Source organism: Mandrillus leucophaeus, unplaced genomic scaffold (assembly GCF_000951045.1).
Source record: "Mandrillus leucophaeus isolate KB7577 unplaced genomic scaffold, Mleu.le_1.0 Scaffold768, whole genome shotgun sequence".
Classification (NCBI taxonomy): Eukaryota; Metazoa; Chordata; class Mammalia; order Primates; family Cercopithecidae; genus Mandrillus; species Mandrillus leucophaeus.
The window spans coordinates 274914-288371 of NW_012108341.1; the positions used below are offsets into that span (position 1 = coordinate 274914).

A 13458-nucleotide genomic window follows, 5' to 3' on the forward strand; every position below is an offset into this window, starting at 1 on the left:
TATAATGGGATTTTTAAAGAACAGCTTTATTTAGGTGTAATTCACATGATATATTTTTATCATACAAAGTATTGCTTAAAAGGAATGGATTGTTGACTTCAGTTTACAATTCTTGAGTTGTGCAGGATTGTTGTTGGGTTACTTGCAGTGTTAGGATTTGACTTATAAAGTCTTACAGAGAAAGAAGTAAAAGTTGGATTCTTTCTTTAGGAAGTGACTTTTAATTCATCAATAAATATCATGTTATGTTAAGTACGGGCCGAGTGCGAGTTAGGACTGTTAATGTTAAAACACGGACACAGGCCAGGCGCTGTGGCTCATGCCTATAATCCGATCACTTTGGGAGGCCGAGGCAGGCGGATCACTTGAGGTCAGGAGTTTGAGACCAGCCTGGCCACCCACATCTACTAAAAATACAAAAATTAGCCAGGTGTAGTGGCGCACACCTGTAATCCCAGCTACATGGGAGGCTGAGGCAGGAGAATTGCTTGAACCCAGGGGGTGGAGGTTGCAGTGAGCTCAGGTCGTGCCACTGCACTCCAGCCTGGGTGACAGAGTGAGACTCCGTCTCAAAACAAACAAAATTAAAAATATATAGTATAGACACAAAAGCAGTTTAGGTTTCAACTTTTTTTTTCTTTTTTGAGATGGAGTTTCACTATTGTTGCCCAGGCTGGAGTGCAGTGGCGCAATCTTGGCTCACTGCAGCCTCTGTATCCTGGGTTCAAGCAATTCTCCTGCCTCAGCCTCCTGAGTAGCTGGGATTGCAAGCATGCACCACCACACCTGGCTAATTTTTGTAATTTTAGTAGAGACGGGGTTTCATCATGTTGGTCAGGCTGGTCTTGAACTCCTGACCTGGTGATCCACCCACCTCGGCCTCCCAAAGTGTGAGGTGTGTGAGAGCCACTGTGCCTGGCTACTGTGCCTGGCCTTTCAACTTTCTTATACACAAAAATGTATTCTAAATGGGTAAATAATTAAATGTAAAAAATGAAAATTATAAGAACATATAAGGAATTCAAAAGATGAGATTTAATTAACGTAAACAGTCCCCCCCAAAGCTCAGATATGGCAAATATAAACAAGATTAAGATAAGAAACCAGGCCTAACCAGAAACCAATGACTAAGGATTAGTGATCTTAATCATAGCAAGATCTTTTGCAAAATGAGCAAAAGGCAGTTCATAGGGGGAAAACATTGCTAATAACATTTGCATTTGCTTTTAAAGAGACAGGGTCAGCAGGGTGTGGTGGCTTATGCCTGTAATCCCAGCACTTTGGGAGGCTGAGGCAGGCGGATCACGAGGTCAGGAGTTCGAGACTAGCCTGACCAACATGGTGAAACCTCATCTCTACTAAAAATAGAAAAATTAGCCGGGTGTGGTGACAGGAGCCTGAAGTCCCAGCTACTCAGGAGGCTGAGGCAGGAGAATTGCTTGAACCCGGGGTGCGGAGGCTGCAGTGAGCCAAGATTGCACCACTGCAACTCCAGCCTGGGCAGCAGAGGGAGACTCCGTCTCAAAAACAAAAAAAAAATAAGGGCGTCTCCCTTTGTCCCCTAGGCTGGCATGCAGTGGCGCAACCAAAGCTTATTATAACCCTTGAGCTCCTGACTCTGCTTCCTTTTTTGTTCATTTTTTAAAAAAAATTTTTGTAGAGACCCGTGTGTTGCTCAGGCTGGTCTCAAACTCCTGGACTCAAGCGATTCTCCTGCCTCAACCCATTTGCATTTCGAATACCCAATAATATATAATGAGATGCTGTGTTTGGAAAAGTAAATAATTCCCAACTCTGCAAAGGCTGCATTGAAGATGGAGACTTTTATACACTGTTGGTAGGGTAACCTTTCTGGAAAGCTGTTCATGCATGTATTCAGTTTATCAAAGCCTGAAAAAAGCTGTTTATACTTTAACTCCATTTTTAGAATATTGTGTTAAGAAAGCAGATTCAAACAAACATTTTTGTATAAAGACCCTGTCACTTGGGTTTCTCTAATAGTCCAGTGGAAAGAATCTAATAAGAGTCTAATACTAGAAAATAGTTAACACAGTTTATGGTGGCTGCATCCATAGTGTAGAGCATATTTAGCCATTTTTTTATTTTGAAAAAATTGTTATAGTTTGGAGAAACATGATTTTAATTTTTAATTTTTAGGCAGGGTATAGAACTATATATAAATCTGATCTTAAATGTGTAAATGTATTTACTAAATAAGCTCTTAAGTATCTGCAAAACAAAGTACTAGTAGAAAACGCCCAAAATGTTAACAGTGATCATATTTGGGAGGTAGGATTATGGGTGAAGCTTCTTTTCTTTATAATTCTCTATAATTTCATAATGTATAATGAATATAATATGTTAATAATTATAAAATACACTTTTAAAATGTATTTTTGGACATTTTCTAAATTCGAGAGAGCACATTGGTTAAAGGAAATTAAATATTTTCAATTTCATTTAGGAAGAAGAGCTGAGAAAAGCCATTTTAGTGGTGTTTGCAAATAAACAGGACATGGAACAGGCCATGACTTCCTCAGAGATGGCAAATTCACTTGGGTTACCTGCCTTGAAGGACCGAAAATGGCAAATATTCAAAACATCAGCAACCAAAGGCACTGGCCTTGATGAGGCAATGGAATGGCAAGTATCATGTTTCCAGAAGCTATCTGTGCATTTCTGTGTGCTTGCAGCTATGCACGTCCACGTGTAATTTTTCTCCAGTGTTGAGGATGAAACTTTGATTTATTTAGCAGTTTATTTCATAAGTTCCTCCAGCCTTTTCTCCCACTGGTCTTCAGGTGCATCCGTCTTCTCAACCACACCTACCTGATGACAGTTACAATTCTTTGCCAATTTTTAGCCTTTTCCTTGCCTCACCTCACCCTCCAATTCCTTATCCTTCAGGAATTAGCTTCAGGCTGTCTTCTGAAGAGCTTTTCCTAATGTATCTCTATTCCTACTGCTTAACCACTCACCTAAAGTTAGATGCCCTTGTCACAGATTAGTGACATAGTACTTGTTATGCTGTCTTGTAATTGTTTGATTTGTTCATCTACTCATTAGATAATCACCTCCTTGAGGACTGAGACTAGTTTCACCTCTGAGTCATCCATATGTAGCCCAGAAGTAGTAGTAGCCTGGAAAATAGATATTTGGTCTTTTTTGAATTTTTCATTCAAATCACAGACAAATTCAAAGCTTAAAGGAACCTTACGGAAATGTAGTGCATAACCTCATCTATGTTAGCTGTGTTTAAGTACTTTGGAATCCACCTCTAATACAAAGTTTATTATAGATGATCATGCTTTATGCCTGAAAGTTAATTTTATAAAACAGTTCATTTTCTCTTTACAGGTTAGTTGAAACATTAAAAAGCAGACAGTAATTCAGTCCGTTCTTCTCCCCTGAAACGAAGACTACATCACCCTTTGGAAACAGACAAGTGTACTTCACACTACTAGATGTTAAAACTATATGATTGTTGGCATATACTGACTGACTGCAATGTTTGTGGTAAATAGGGAAAAGAAATATTTGGTTGGAGGGATAATTCGATCGAATCACCTGAATGTTCTATGTAATGTAAAATATTCTTTTCTTGCTTTCTTGTGTTAAGGTATATATTCTATTTGTATGGAATTCTTATTCAAATACAGTTCTATTAAAGAATGTACTCCTATTGGATGAAAAAACCTATTTTTGAATAGTAGTTGCAGCTTGTTTGTATAAATACTAAAAAATATCTTAACAGATTTTTTCCCCCTTAAAATGAATTATCTTTCCAAAGATTAGACTCAGTAGAGTAGGTGAGGAACATAGTGTGTATAATATAATCTTTATTTGCTTATCTGACCACTTTTTATTAAGCTGTTTTGTTTAAAAGCTTTTGGTTCTAGGCATGAATATTATTTTCATGGTTAACTTCATTGACTTATCTGCAATTGTCATTTTATAGTACTTTACAGTTGTCAAAAAAAAATCTTACGTTGACCTAGCTGATCTGTACAGGAAGCTTGTGAAGTAGGTAGGACAGGTTATGATGTCTTCACTGTATGGACATGGACCCAGGTTGGCTTGCCCAAGGTCACCTGCTAGCTAGTAAGGTGGGAATAAGGCTCAAAGTAAAACTTTTGGTTCAGAAGCCTGACTTATAAACTATACTATATATTCCCAAAAATGTCAGTATTGACAACACAGTCTAACTCTTTAATAAAATTATGCTAATTAAAGCAGTTACATTCAAAATAATGTCTATAAACTTATTTGTCTATACTAGTAGAAGTGATCAGTGACATACTATAAATAATCCTAAATGGTTATATTTGATGGAATTCATAACACATTAAAGAGAAAATTTCACATTAAAGGAAAGGAAGGTTTAAAAATCTATTTTCAGGTTATAAAAGGTGTCTTTACTGGTTTTCATTCCTTTTATCTACCATGTCCAATATTTGGTCTTTTTTGAATGTAAACTTGTTACACTCAAACATGTAAACTTGTTAAAAATCAAAATCTTACTGATTATACAGGGGGAAATGAAGCATTCTGGTTTAAAAATTAGGCTTATTGCTAGATTGTAAGTTTAAAAACAATTCATGTTCAAAGGAGCTTTTCAAATTACCCAGTCCACCTCAGAATTAACTAATGTGACAGAAGTAAATATAGTGCTTCATTAATTGCTAAAAACGGGTGAATTTCTTTCACTTAAGTTGGAAAACCAGCGTTTAAGAAATTAGGTGCTGGTATCGAGAGCTTAATACCATGGATCCCCGCAGGTCTCGGAAACATTAGTAGTTCCTTTCTTGGCCTTCACTGTGCTTCCAGTGTTGGCCTCTGACCTCTTCCCCTCACATTTATGTTCATTCTCCAGGCTTATATTCGTTCTCTGCAGCTTTCTCCCTTCACCTGTGGGACTCTCACCCTTCTTGCTCATTCTCCAGCACCCATTCCTACTTTAGTCTCTGAAATCTTTTTTGGAGATTTTCTTTCAGCTACAAGTGTTGCAGTACAACCAGTATTACTCCTGAGGGGCAGAGACTTTTTCATATTTATGTCCCTAGTATCTGGTGTGGTGCTTGGCATATGGCATTTCAGAAGTATGTTCATAGTTGAAATAGTACGATAGATATTTGTCATCTTGACAAGTAGCCCCTTTGCAATTTATAGTTGAGTTCATTTCTGGTCAGTGGCACATGGCTGGAAAATACAGAAAACAAGTTCACTTACAGCCTGAGGCTTGTAAAGCTTGTACAGCTGCCTCCTGGCAGTTCAGGAAAACTGCAGAAAATGGGAAGTAAGGTCCTGGCAGGCAGACCTGGCATGTAGCCATCTTGAATCCCAGGGCATGAACTTGCCCCAAAGGTCAGCACTTGATTAAGCCTCATCCCTCTGGTTTATCACAAAGAATAGGGTGGGATAAAGAGAGTGGACACTTAAACAAGCCGTAAATTATATGGTCCTTGTCTAGCAGGAGACAACTGCATAGGTATGCTACCAGTGTTTGGATATTGATATTTACATGGCAAATCTGAATATTGTTTTATGAGAGGCCTGGCAATGGGAAAAGCACCAAACTTGAAATTAGAACATAGGTGCAAGTGGCCACTCCTGCAGTTTCTTTTCTGTAAAATGGGACCTGGAAAAATGATACCAAATGTTTCTTTCTGACATGCTATTTCTGGCCTATGGTTGTGTTGTATCTTGCTACAAAAAAAAAAAAAATTGAGAGTGGTAGAATTACTTCTGTTATCTGAAATACCTGAGATGCATTTTAAACTGTTGAAATGTAAGCTCTGAGGGCTGGGACCGTATCTTATTTACTGTTAGTATCCCTTGCATCTAGTGTGGTGCACCTGGCACACAGTAGGCACTCAATAAATATTTATTGATTAAAAACAAAGACGTCTTCAATATCCCAGATATATTTGTTCTTTCTGATCTTTGCCTTAGTATTTTGTTTTATTTTAAAAAATTTTACGAAAGCAATACATGCATTTACTTTAGGTCACTTAGGATGAATTAAAGTCAGTCTTCTAAGATGGCCTCCTTCTGACACATTACGAAGCCCTTAGAAGGGTGAGAACGCCTGTTTGAGATACACACTACATCAAAGCACAGGTGCTTAAGTGAATGAACATTTGATTCCTATGCCACATGCTATCTCATTCTTAGCCCATAATTACAAATTATAAAGCATGGACTTTTTTTTTTTTTGAGATGGAGTCTCACTGTCGCCCAGGCTGGAGTGTGGTGGCACGATATCGGCTCACTGCAACCTCTGCCTCCCAGGTGCGATTCTCCTGGCTCAGCCTCCCGAGTGGCTGGGACTACAGGTGTTGTGCCCCCACGCCCGGCTAATTTGTGTACTTTTAGTAGAGACGGTTTCATCACGTTGGCCAGGCTGGTCTCGAACTCCTTACCTCAAGTGATCCACCTGCCTTGGCCTCCCAAAGTGCTGGGATTACAGGTGTTAGCCACCGCGCCCAGTTCAAAGCATGGACTTTGAATCTTGATTGTACCACCTACATCCTGTATCACCCTTAGGCAAGTTGTTTACTCTGAGTCTCACTTTCTTCATCTGTAAAATAGGAACCAATTGTAGGAATCTCCCAGGAATACTAGGATTAAACAAAATGTATCCAAAGTGCCTGGCACATAGGGTGGATTTCCCACTCCATATGTCCCCAAGTATGTGGGGCACTAAAGAATATTTCTTCCACACCAAGTATAGAGTGAGGCAAAAGATGCTATACGGTTGAACAACAGAAACAACTTTAGCCACCTCTAAATAAGCATGGCTTATTACCATTTTAGTTGTAAATAGTAAACCTTAAAAGTAAAGTTTCAAAGAAACCACTTGTTTTCTTTGTACTAATAACTTAGTACAAATGTGGTTTTGGCCGAACATTAGAAAATGTTTTTATCAGGAAATATTTTATGTACAGAAAGTAATGTAATGAAGCATTATAAACTTGGAAATCTGGCACCAAATGTAAGACATTGAACATTATGAGGACAGTTTAAGTCCCCCAACCCCACCGTGTGCTTCTCCCTTGATTCTGTTCCTTCGCACAAGTACCCTCTATCCTGCAACTTTGAAATCGTTAATTTTTTTCTACAGATTTATCATATATGTACACACAATTTTATTACAGTGGTATTCAACTATTTTTCTTTTCCCCCCACTCAACATTGTTTCTAGAATATCATCTTTATTGATATATATGTAATTAGCTGATTTATGCTACTGTATTTCAGTATATGAATATACCATTTTATTTATTCTCTTGTGGAAGGACATTTGGATTGCTTCTAGATCTTGACTTTTAGCAATGGTTCATGAACATTCTTCAGATCCATGGTTCATGGTTTCTCTAGGAGTGGAACTCGGGATCAGGGAGTATAACCGTCTTCAGGTTTACAAGATAATGTCAAACTGCTTTCCCAAGTGGTTTATAAGATTTCCTATGGCTCCACCATGCTTGTCAGCACTTAGTATTGTCAGCTTTATCATTCTGATGGTTTCAAAATGGAATCTCATTCTGGTGATAATTGGTATTTTCCTACTGATGAGGCTCAATACAGGAGTGACTCAAACAATTTAACAACTAGCCATAGCTAGTACAGTAGGACTCCGACTAGTCCAGGTATTCTTTAACTTCTGGTGTGAGAAGGTATGTAATCTAACAACTTCATGTAGCCAGGGTAGCACTTGGGGGTCTCAATGTTATGACTGCTTACCAAGCAGTCCATAATACTTAAAAAAAAAAATGGCACAGCCATATCAGCTAACAGTGTTTAAGGACCATTTATGTTTCTCCTTTTGTGCAATGCTCATTTCTCGCTTTTGCCACTTTTTCCACTAGATTGTCTGTGTGGATTCATCAATATTCATTGTGTGTCCTGGTACTACTAATTGTTTAACAGTATGTGTTGTGTGCCATGTCCCAGTTGGTGTCTTTTCCTAAGTAGAAGTTCTTAATGAAGTACGATTTACTACACATTCTCTCTATAGATAGTTTTTGTATCTTACTTTTGATATCCAAAAGGGCAAGCCCCTCATCCTGTTCTACTTTTGTAAGAGTGTCATGGTTATTCTCGACTTAATATCTTCCATATAATTTTTAGAATCAGCTTGTTGGGTTAACGTGAAGAACTCTTGGGATTTTGCTTACACACTTAACCAAAGGGATCAACTTGGGAAAAAGTAGCATTTTATGGTCCTGAATCTTCCTAGCCATAAACATGGTTATAGTTCTCTATTTGTGCAGATCTTTCTTACTGCCTTTTCCTAAAATTTTAGAATGTACTGTATAGCAGTATTTGCAAATCTTTTGTCTGATTATTGCTAACTTCTACATTTTTTCTTGCTATTTAAAAATTTATCTTTTTATTTACAAATTATATTTTAAACTCTTTGGTGTCACATGCTTTTTAGACAGTGAAGACCCAGTAGTAGTATAAAGTGTTTTATTTATTTAAAAAATATGAGCATGATTACATTAAACTATATATTATACAACCTATCCAAAGTTTAACTTAAATTAAAACCTGGTTGGGCACGGTGGCTCACACCTGTAATCCCAGCACTTTGGGAGGCCGAGGCAGGTGGATCAGTTGAGTCCAGGTATTCAAGACTAGCCTGGCCAACATGGCGAAATCCTGTTTCTACAAAAATACAAAAAATTTGCCGGGCATGGTGGTGTGTGCCTGGGGGCCACAGCTACTTGGGAGGCTGAGGTGATAGGACCACTTGAACCCAGGTGGAGGCTGCGGTGAGCTGTGATCTCATCACTGCACTCCACCCTGGGTGACAGAGTGAGACCTTGTCTTGAAAAAAAAAAAAAAAAAAGGAACCCCCCACCAGCCTGCTGTAATTTCTGACTAGAAGAATATTCCAGAAAGTTCATGCTTGTATCAGCACAGGGAGACATTATTCCACCATTGCTAAATCTTTCAGGCTGTGACTTTTTTGTCTCTTGGCCTTATAGCCTGGACGCAGGAACTCTATCTTTCTCTTCTTTGCTTCACTTTTATTTTTGTGTTTCTTCATTTTTTTCTTGGCAGCAATATCAGGATTAGTTACAAACTGGAAAAGAGAATAGAAATTTTATATTACTTTTAAAGTAAATGTTAAACCAATAAGAATCAAATACAGACATAAATGTGAAAAACACATGCTCATTAAAGAAAATCTGAAGCCCCAGCTATAAATTTTCCCCAACCACTCAAATCCTTGATCCTCCCTGAGTGTGTGACACAAACATGCACACTTAGTAGTTATCAAGTCCAGTGAACATGCCATATTTTCAAAGAGCAAACTTACCTCCAGGGCCTTCCTCTTTTTCCGGAGTGCCCTTTTCTCATTAGCCTGTTTCTGTACAGAGGCAAAGGCTAATGAGAAGCTCTCAAGCCCAACCAGCTTTTTGAGTAATTCTATGATTTCCTGGGATAGATTCTTCAGCAAAGGATCTAATCACACACAAAGAGTAATGATCAGAGTAAAGACAGGAAAGGACACATTTGAACATCAACAGAATCAACAAAATCAAACAAAATCAACAATATGTGCAACATTTATATCCAGCTATTGATCTGGCAAGAAACCAAATAAAACAACAAAAATAATTTAAACTCTTGCAGCATTATCACCATTACTTCAACATTAAACACTGATATAAAACTAGCCTCTATGTTCCTGGGACGGGGAAACCAGCAATGCTAGACACAGCACTCCAGCCACCACCTCACCCAGGATGCAACAAGAAATCAGAGAACACGAGGCCCACTTCCCAGCGGAAACCTGGCCCTGAAGACATTAACGTAACTTGGGACCTTGACAGAAACGTTTTGAATTACCTCTGTTTACCTGCTGAGCTCTTGCAGATAGGGGGAAAAGTAAGAGATTCCCTCTCTAATCCATGATGGATCACAGAGGCTTAGCTCTGCCCACAGTAACCTTTTTTCGGGGGGTGCGGGGGATGTCAAAGCCTCCTTTGTGCAGTTGACAAAAAAGCTGTATCTCCCACCCTTCTCTGCCACTCACCCCCAATTTCAATTTCACGGGAGTTCAGGACATCTGTTCTAGATCACAAGCTTCTTGAAAACTTTCCTGCTGTTGAATCCCTAGTGCCTGGCAGATATTAGGTGCTCATTAAATGTTGGCTGACTTGAACCAAAGCACACCTGAACCTGATTTTGTCAGCAGCCTCAACCTTTACCATTGCTTTTTCCTTTCGAAGAGTGAGGAAACTTTCTCTCAAGGTTGTAGGACTGTAACAGCTCTTGCTTTGACATTTGCTTCATTTGTTTTATTTTTAAACTCTGAACATTGACTTTACCTCCTCTCCTTCTAGCCTTCAATTCCCTCTTTACCTGTTATTACCAACAATTACAATACGTGAGGGAAATGTATCAGGCAAGGAAAAAGAAGAAATGTTAAAATGATATTTTAAAACTATTTCATATAAAAATGATAATACTTATATTTTTGCCTTATAATTTTTTTATTTTTTTTTTTGAGACAGTGTCTCACTCTGTTGCCCAGGCAGGAGTGCAGTGGTGCAATCACGGCTCACTGAAGCCTTGACCTCACAGCCTCAAGAGATCCTCCCACCTCAGCCTCCTGAGTAGCTGCAATTACAGGTGCACACCACCATACCCAACTAATTTTTGTATCTTTTGTAGAGATGGGGTTTTGCCATGTTGCCCAGGCTGGTCTTGAACTTCTGGGCTCAAGTGATCCTCCCACCTTGGCTTCCCACAGTGCGGGATTACAGGCGTGGGCCACTACGCCCAGCCCACAATTTTTAAGATGAGAATGTAATGCCATTTTATTGTTCATTATTATTCATTGTGCTATGAGGTTTAAAACCACCCTGAACCATAGTTTTCTTTGACTATTTAATCTATGTTAAGGATAAGGCATCATCTTTTATGTGAGAAACATTCTTTCTGGTGACAGCAGAAAGCATACAGAAGAGGGCAATCAAATATAATACAAATATGCCTATCTGTTTGTTAATTATCTTGATATCTCATAAGTTTTCTTTTTAAAAATAAACTCTGGCCGGGTACGGTAGCTCACTTCTGTAGTCTCAACACTTTGGGAGGCTGAGGTTGGAAGACTGCTTGAGGCCAGGAGTTTGAGACCAAGACCAGCCTGGCATGACATAGTGAGACCACTATTCATCTCTCTCTCTTTTTTAATTTATGTGTGTGTGTGTATATAAAAATATAAACATATACAAGTATATAATATATAATTTAAAAATATATAAAAATAAAAATAAATCTCTGGCAGGGAGGGAGGACAGAAAGGAAGAAGGAAACATTCAGGGGAGAAGTTAGAAATCCTGCAAAAGGCAGGAGAACAGACGAGGCAGGGTTACCTTGCTCTGAGTAGGTGCTGTTCAGTTCTCGAAACAAAGGAGCTATGATCATTGGGAGATATGGCTTTACCTTGTCTATCCCAAGATCCATTGCTACAGCGCCGAGGAACTTAAAGATGCATGTTCTCTGAAAATACAGATCATTTTTTTTCATTTGAAATATTTATCTTTAGCACTCAATCATAGACACAGCATTAATTTAGAAAACAGGGCTCAGTCTATTTTGGGATGGATGTTATTGCTGCAGTTTAGGGTTCAAAGGTAAAGTTTCTAGGGACTTAGGATCACTAATACCGTTAAAATACTTTTTAAGGAGAAATGACTACTCTCAGTCATTCTGTGCATTCATCGCACCTTTAAGAGGTTTCTCGGTGAATAAGCAGCTTCCAGTTTTGCGATCTGGGACAGCTTCTGGATCAACCACAGCAGCGTGGCCGGCCTGCCAAGCTCTTCCTTCACCTCTTCCTTCTCTTCTCCGTCAGACTCTGCCTTCTCATCTGCACAGGCCATGCCATCTCCTAAAGCTTCTTGTTCTTCCAGGTCTTCTTTTATCTTACTTTGCTTATCCTCACAATAAGGTTCCAGTAAATACAAGACTTTGGCTACGAACAACAAATTCTTAACAACCTTTAAAAAAAACGGGGTGGGGGAAGAAACTGGACATTGATTTTGAAATAAATAAGGCTTAGTAGAGCATAAGCTAAAATAGGTATTCTACAATTAGAAAACAAAAACAATCTAGGTATTACAACTATTTAAAAACTATTAAATGATGATGCCTCCATTTTTAGATCATGCCCCCCGCCTTTTTTTTTTTTTTTAAAAGACAGAGTCTTACTTTGTCACCCAGGCTGAGGGCAGTGGCGCAATCTCCACTCACTGTGACCTCCCCCTCCCAGGTTTAAGTGATTCTCGTGCCTCAGCCTCCCAAGTAGCTGGGATTACAGGCATGCACCACCATGTCCAGCTAATTTTTGTATTTTTAGTAGAGATGGGGTTTTGCCATGTTGGCCAGGCTGGTCTCAAATTCCTGACCTTAGGTGATTCGCCCGCCTCAGGCTCCCAAAGTGCTGGGATTACAGGTGTGAGCCACTGCGCCTGGCCTAGATCATTCTTAAGTTCTCCCTCATAGGGCATCCAAACCTATTTCCATGTAACTTTGATCTATGTGGACTAGTTCTACCCTTTAAAGTCACAAAGAATAAGTAAACAATTTCCTTCCAAGCCCTCCATTTACATTTTTTGTTTTGTTTTGTTTTTTGGGTATTTTTTGAGACAGAGTCTCACTTTGTCACCCAGGCTGGAGTGCAGTGGTGCGATCTCGGCTCAATGAAACCTCTGCCTCTGGGTTCAAGCGATTTTCATGCCTCAGCCACCCCAGCAACCGGGACTACAGGCCACCACGCTCAGCTCATTTTTGTATTTTTAGTAGAGACTGGGTTTTGCTATGTTGGCCAGGCTGGTCTTGAACTCCTAGCCTCAAGATATCTGTTCATCTCGGCCTCCCAAAGTGCTAATGTTACAGGTGTAAGTCACCATGCCAGCCCCATTTTACATTTTTAATGACAGCTTTCACCTCTACTTCCATTAAATTCCTTCAGCCATTCTACGAGGAAATAACTATTTCTCTCTCTCTCTCTCTTTTTTTTTTGATACGGAGTCTAGCTCTGTTGCCAGGCTGAAGTGCAGTGTGGAGATTTCAGCTTACTGCAACCTCTGCCTCCCCAGTTCAAGAGATTCTCCCGCCTCAGCCTCCCGTGTAGCTGGGACTACAGGCATGTGTCACCATGCCCAGCTAATTTTTGTCTTTTTAGTAGAGATGAGGTTTCTCCATGTTGGCCAAGATGGTCTTGAACTCCTGGCCTCAAGTGATCCACTTGCCTTGGCCTCCCAAAGTGCTGGGATTACAGGCATGAGTCACCGCACCCAGACCCCTATTTGGGAATTTTAAATGGAGAAAAGAGTAATCCCAACACAGACCCAGAGTTGACAAGACATATGTGTATTTGAACATATATATGAGTGTATGTCTGTATTTCATCTAATCCCCCAAGCATTAAGATAG

The 13458-nt window shown here is 39.3% G+C and overlaps 2 protein-coding genes across 5 annotated transcripts in view; one reads left to right on the forward strand and one right to left on the reverse strand.

Annotated features, from left to right (window-relative positions):
• ARL1 (ADP-ribosylation factor-like 1) overlaps positions 1 to 4392 on the forward strand; it is a 17655-nt gene extending 13263 nt beyond the window's left edge. For 2 of the 4 annotated variants that reach the window (XM_011966630.1, XM_011966631.1), the window contains exons 5-6: positions 2465 to 2643; positions 3358 to 4248. In XM_011966630.1, coding sequence (XP_011822020.1) covers positions 2465 to 2643; positions 3358 to 3388 — 210 coding nt within the window. In that variant the 3' untranslated portion in view covers positions 3389 to 4248. Of the gene's footprint in view, positions 1 to 2464; positions 2911 to 3357 lie in introns of those variants that run through there. The other 2 variants (XM_011966632.1, XM_011966629.1) reach the window with 2 other exon arrangements.
• Positions 4393 to 8456: 4064 nt separating this feature from the next.
• Positions 8457 to 13458, reverse strand: part of UTP20 (UTP20, small subunit (SSU) processome component, homolog (yeast)) — a 131274-nt gene continuing 126272 nt past the window's right edge. The window contains exons 58-61 of the mRNA XM_011966643.1: positions 11748 to 12093; positions 11394 to 11520; positions 9329 to 9474; positions 8457 to 9091 (exon numbers count right to left, since the gene is read on the reverse strand). Of these exons, the coding sequence (XP_011822033.1) occupies positions 8936 to 9091; positions 9329 to 9474; positions 11394 to 11520; positions 11748 to 12093 (775 nt within the window). The 3' untranslated portion in view covers positions 8457 to 8935. The remainder of the gene's footprint in view (positions 9092 to 9328; positions 9475 to 11393; positions 11521 to 11747; positions 12094 to 13458) is intronic.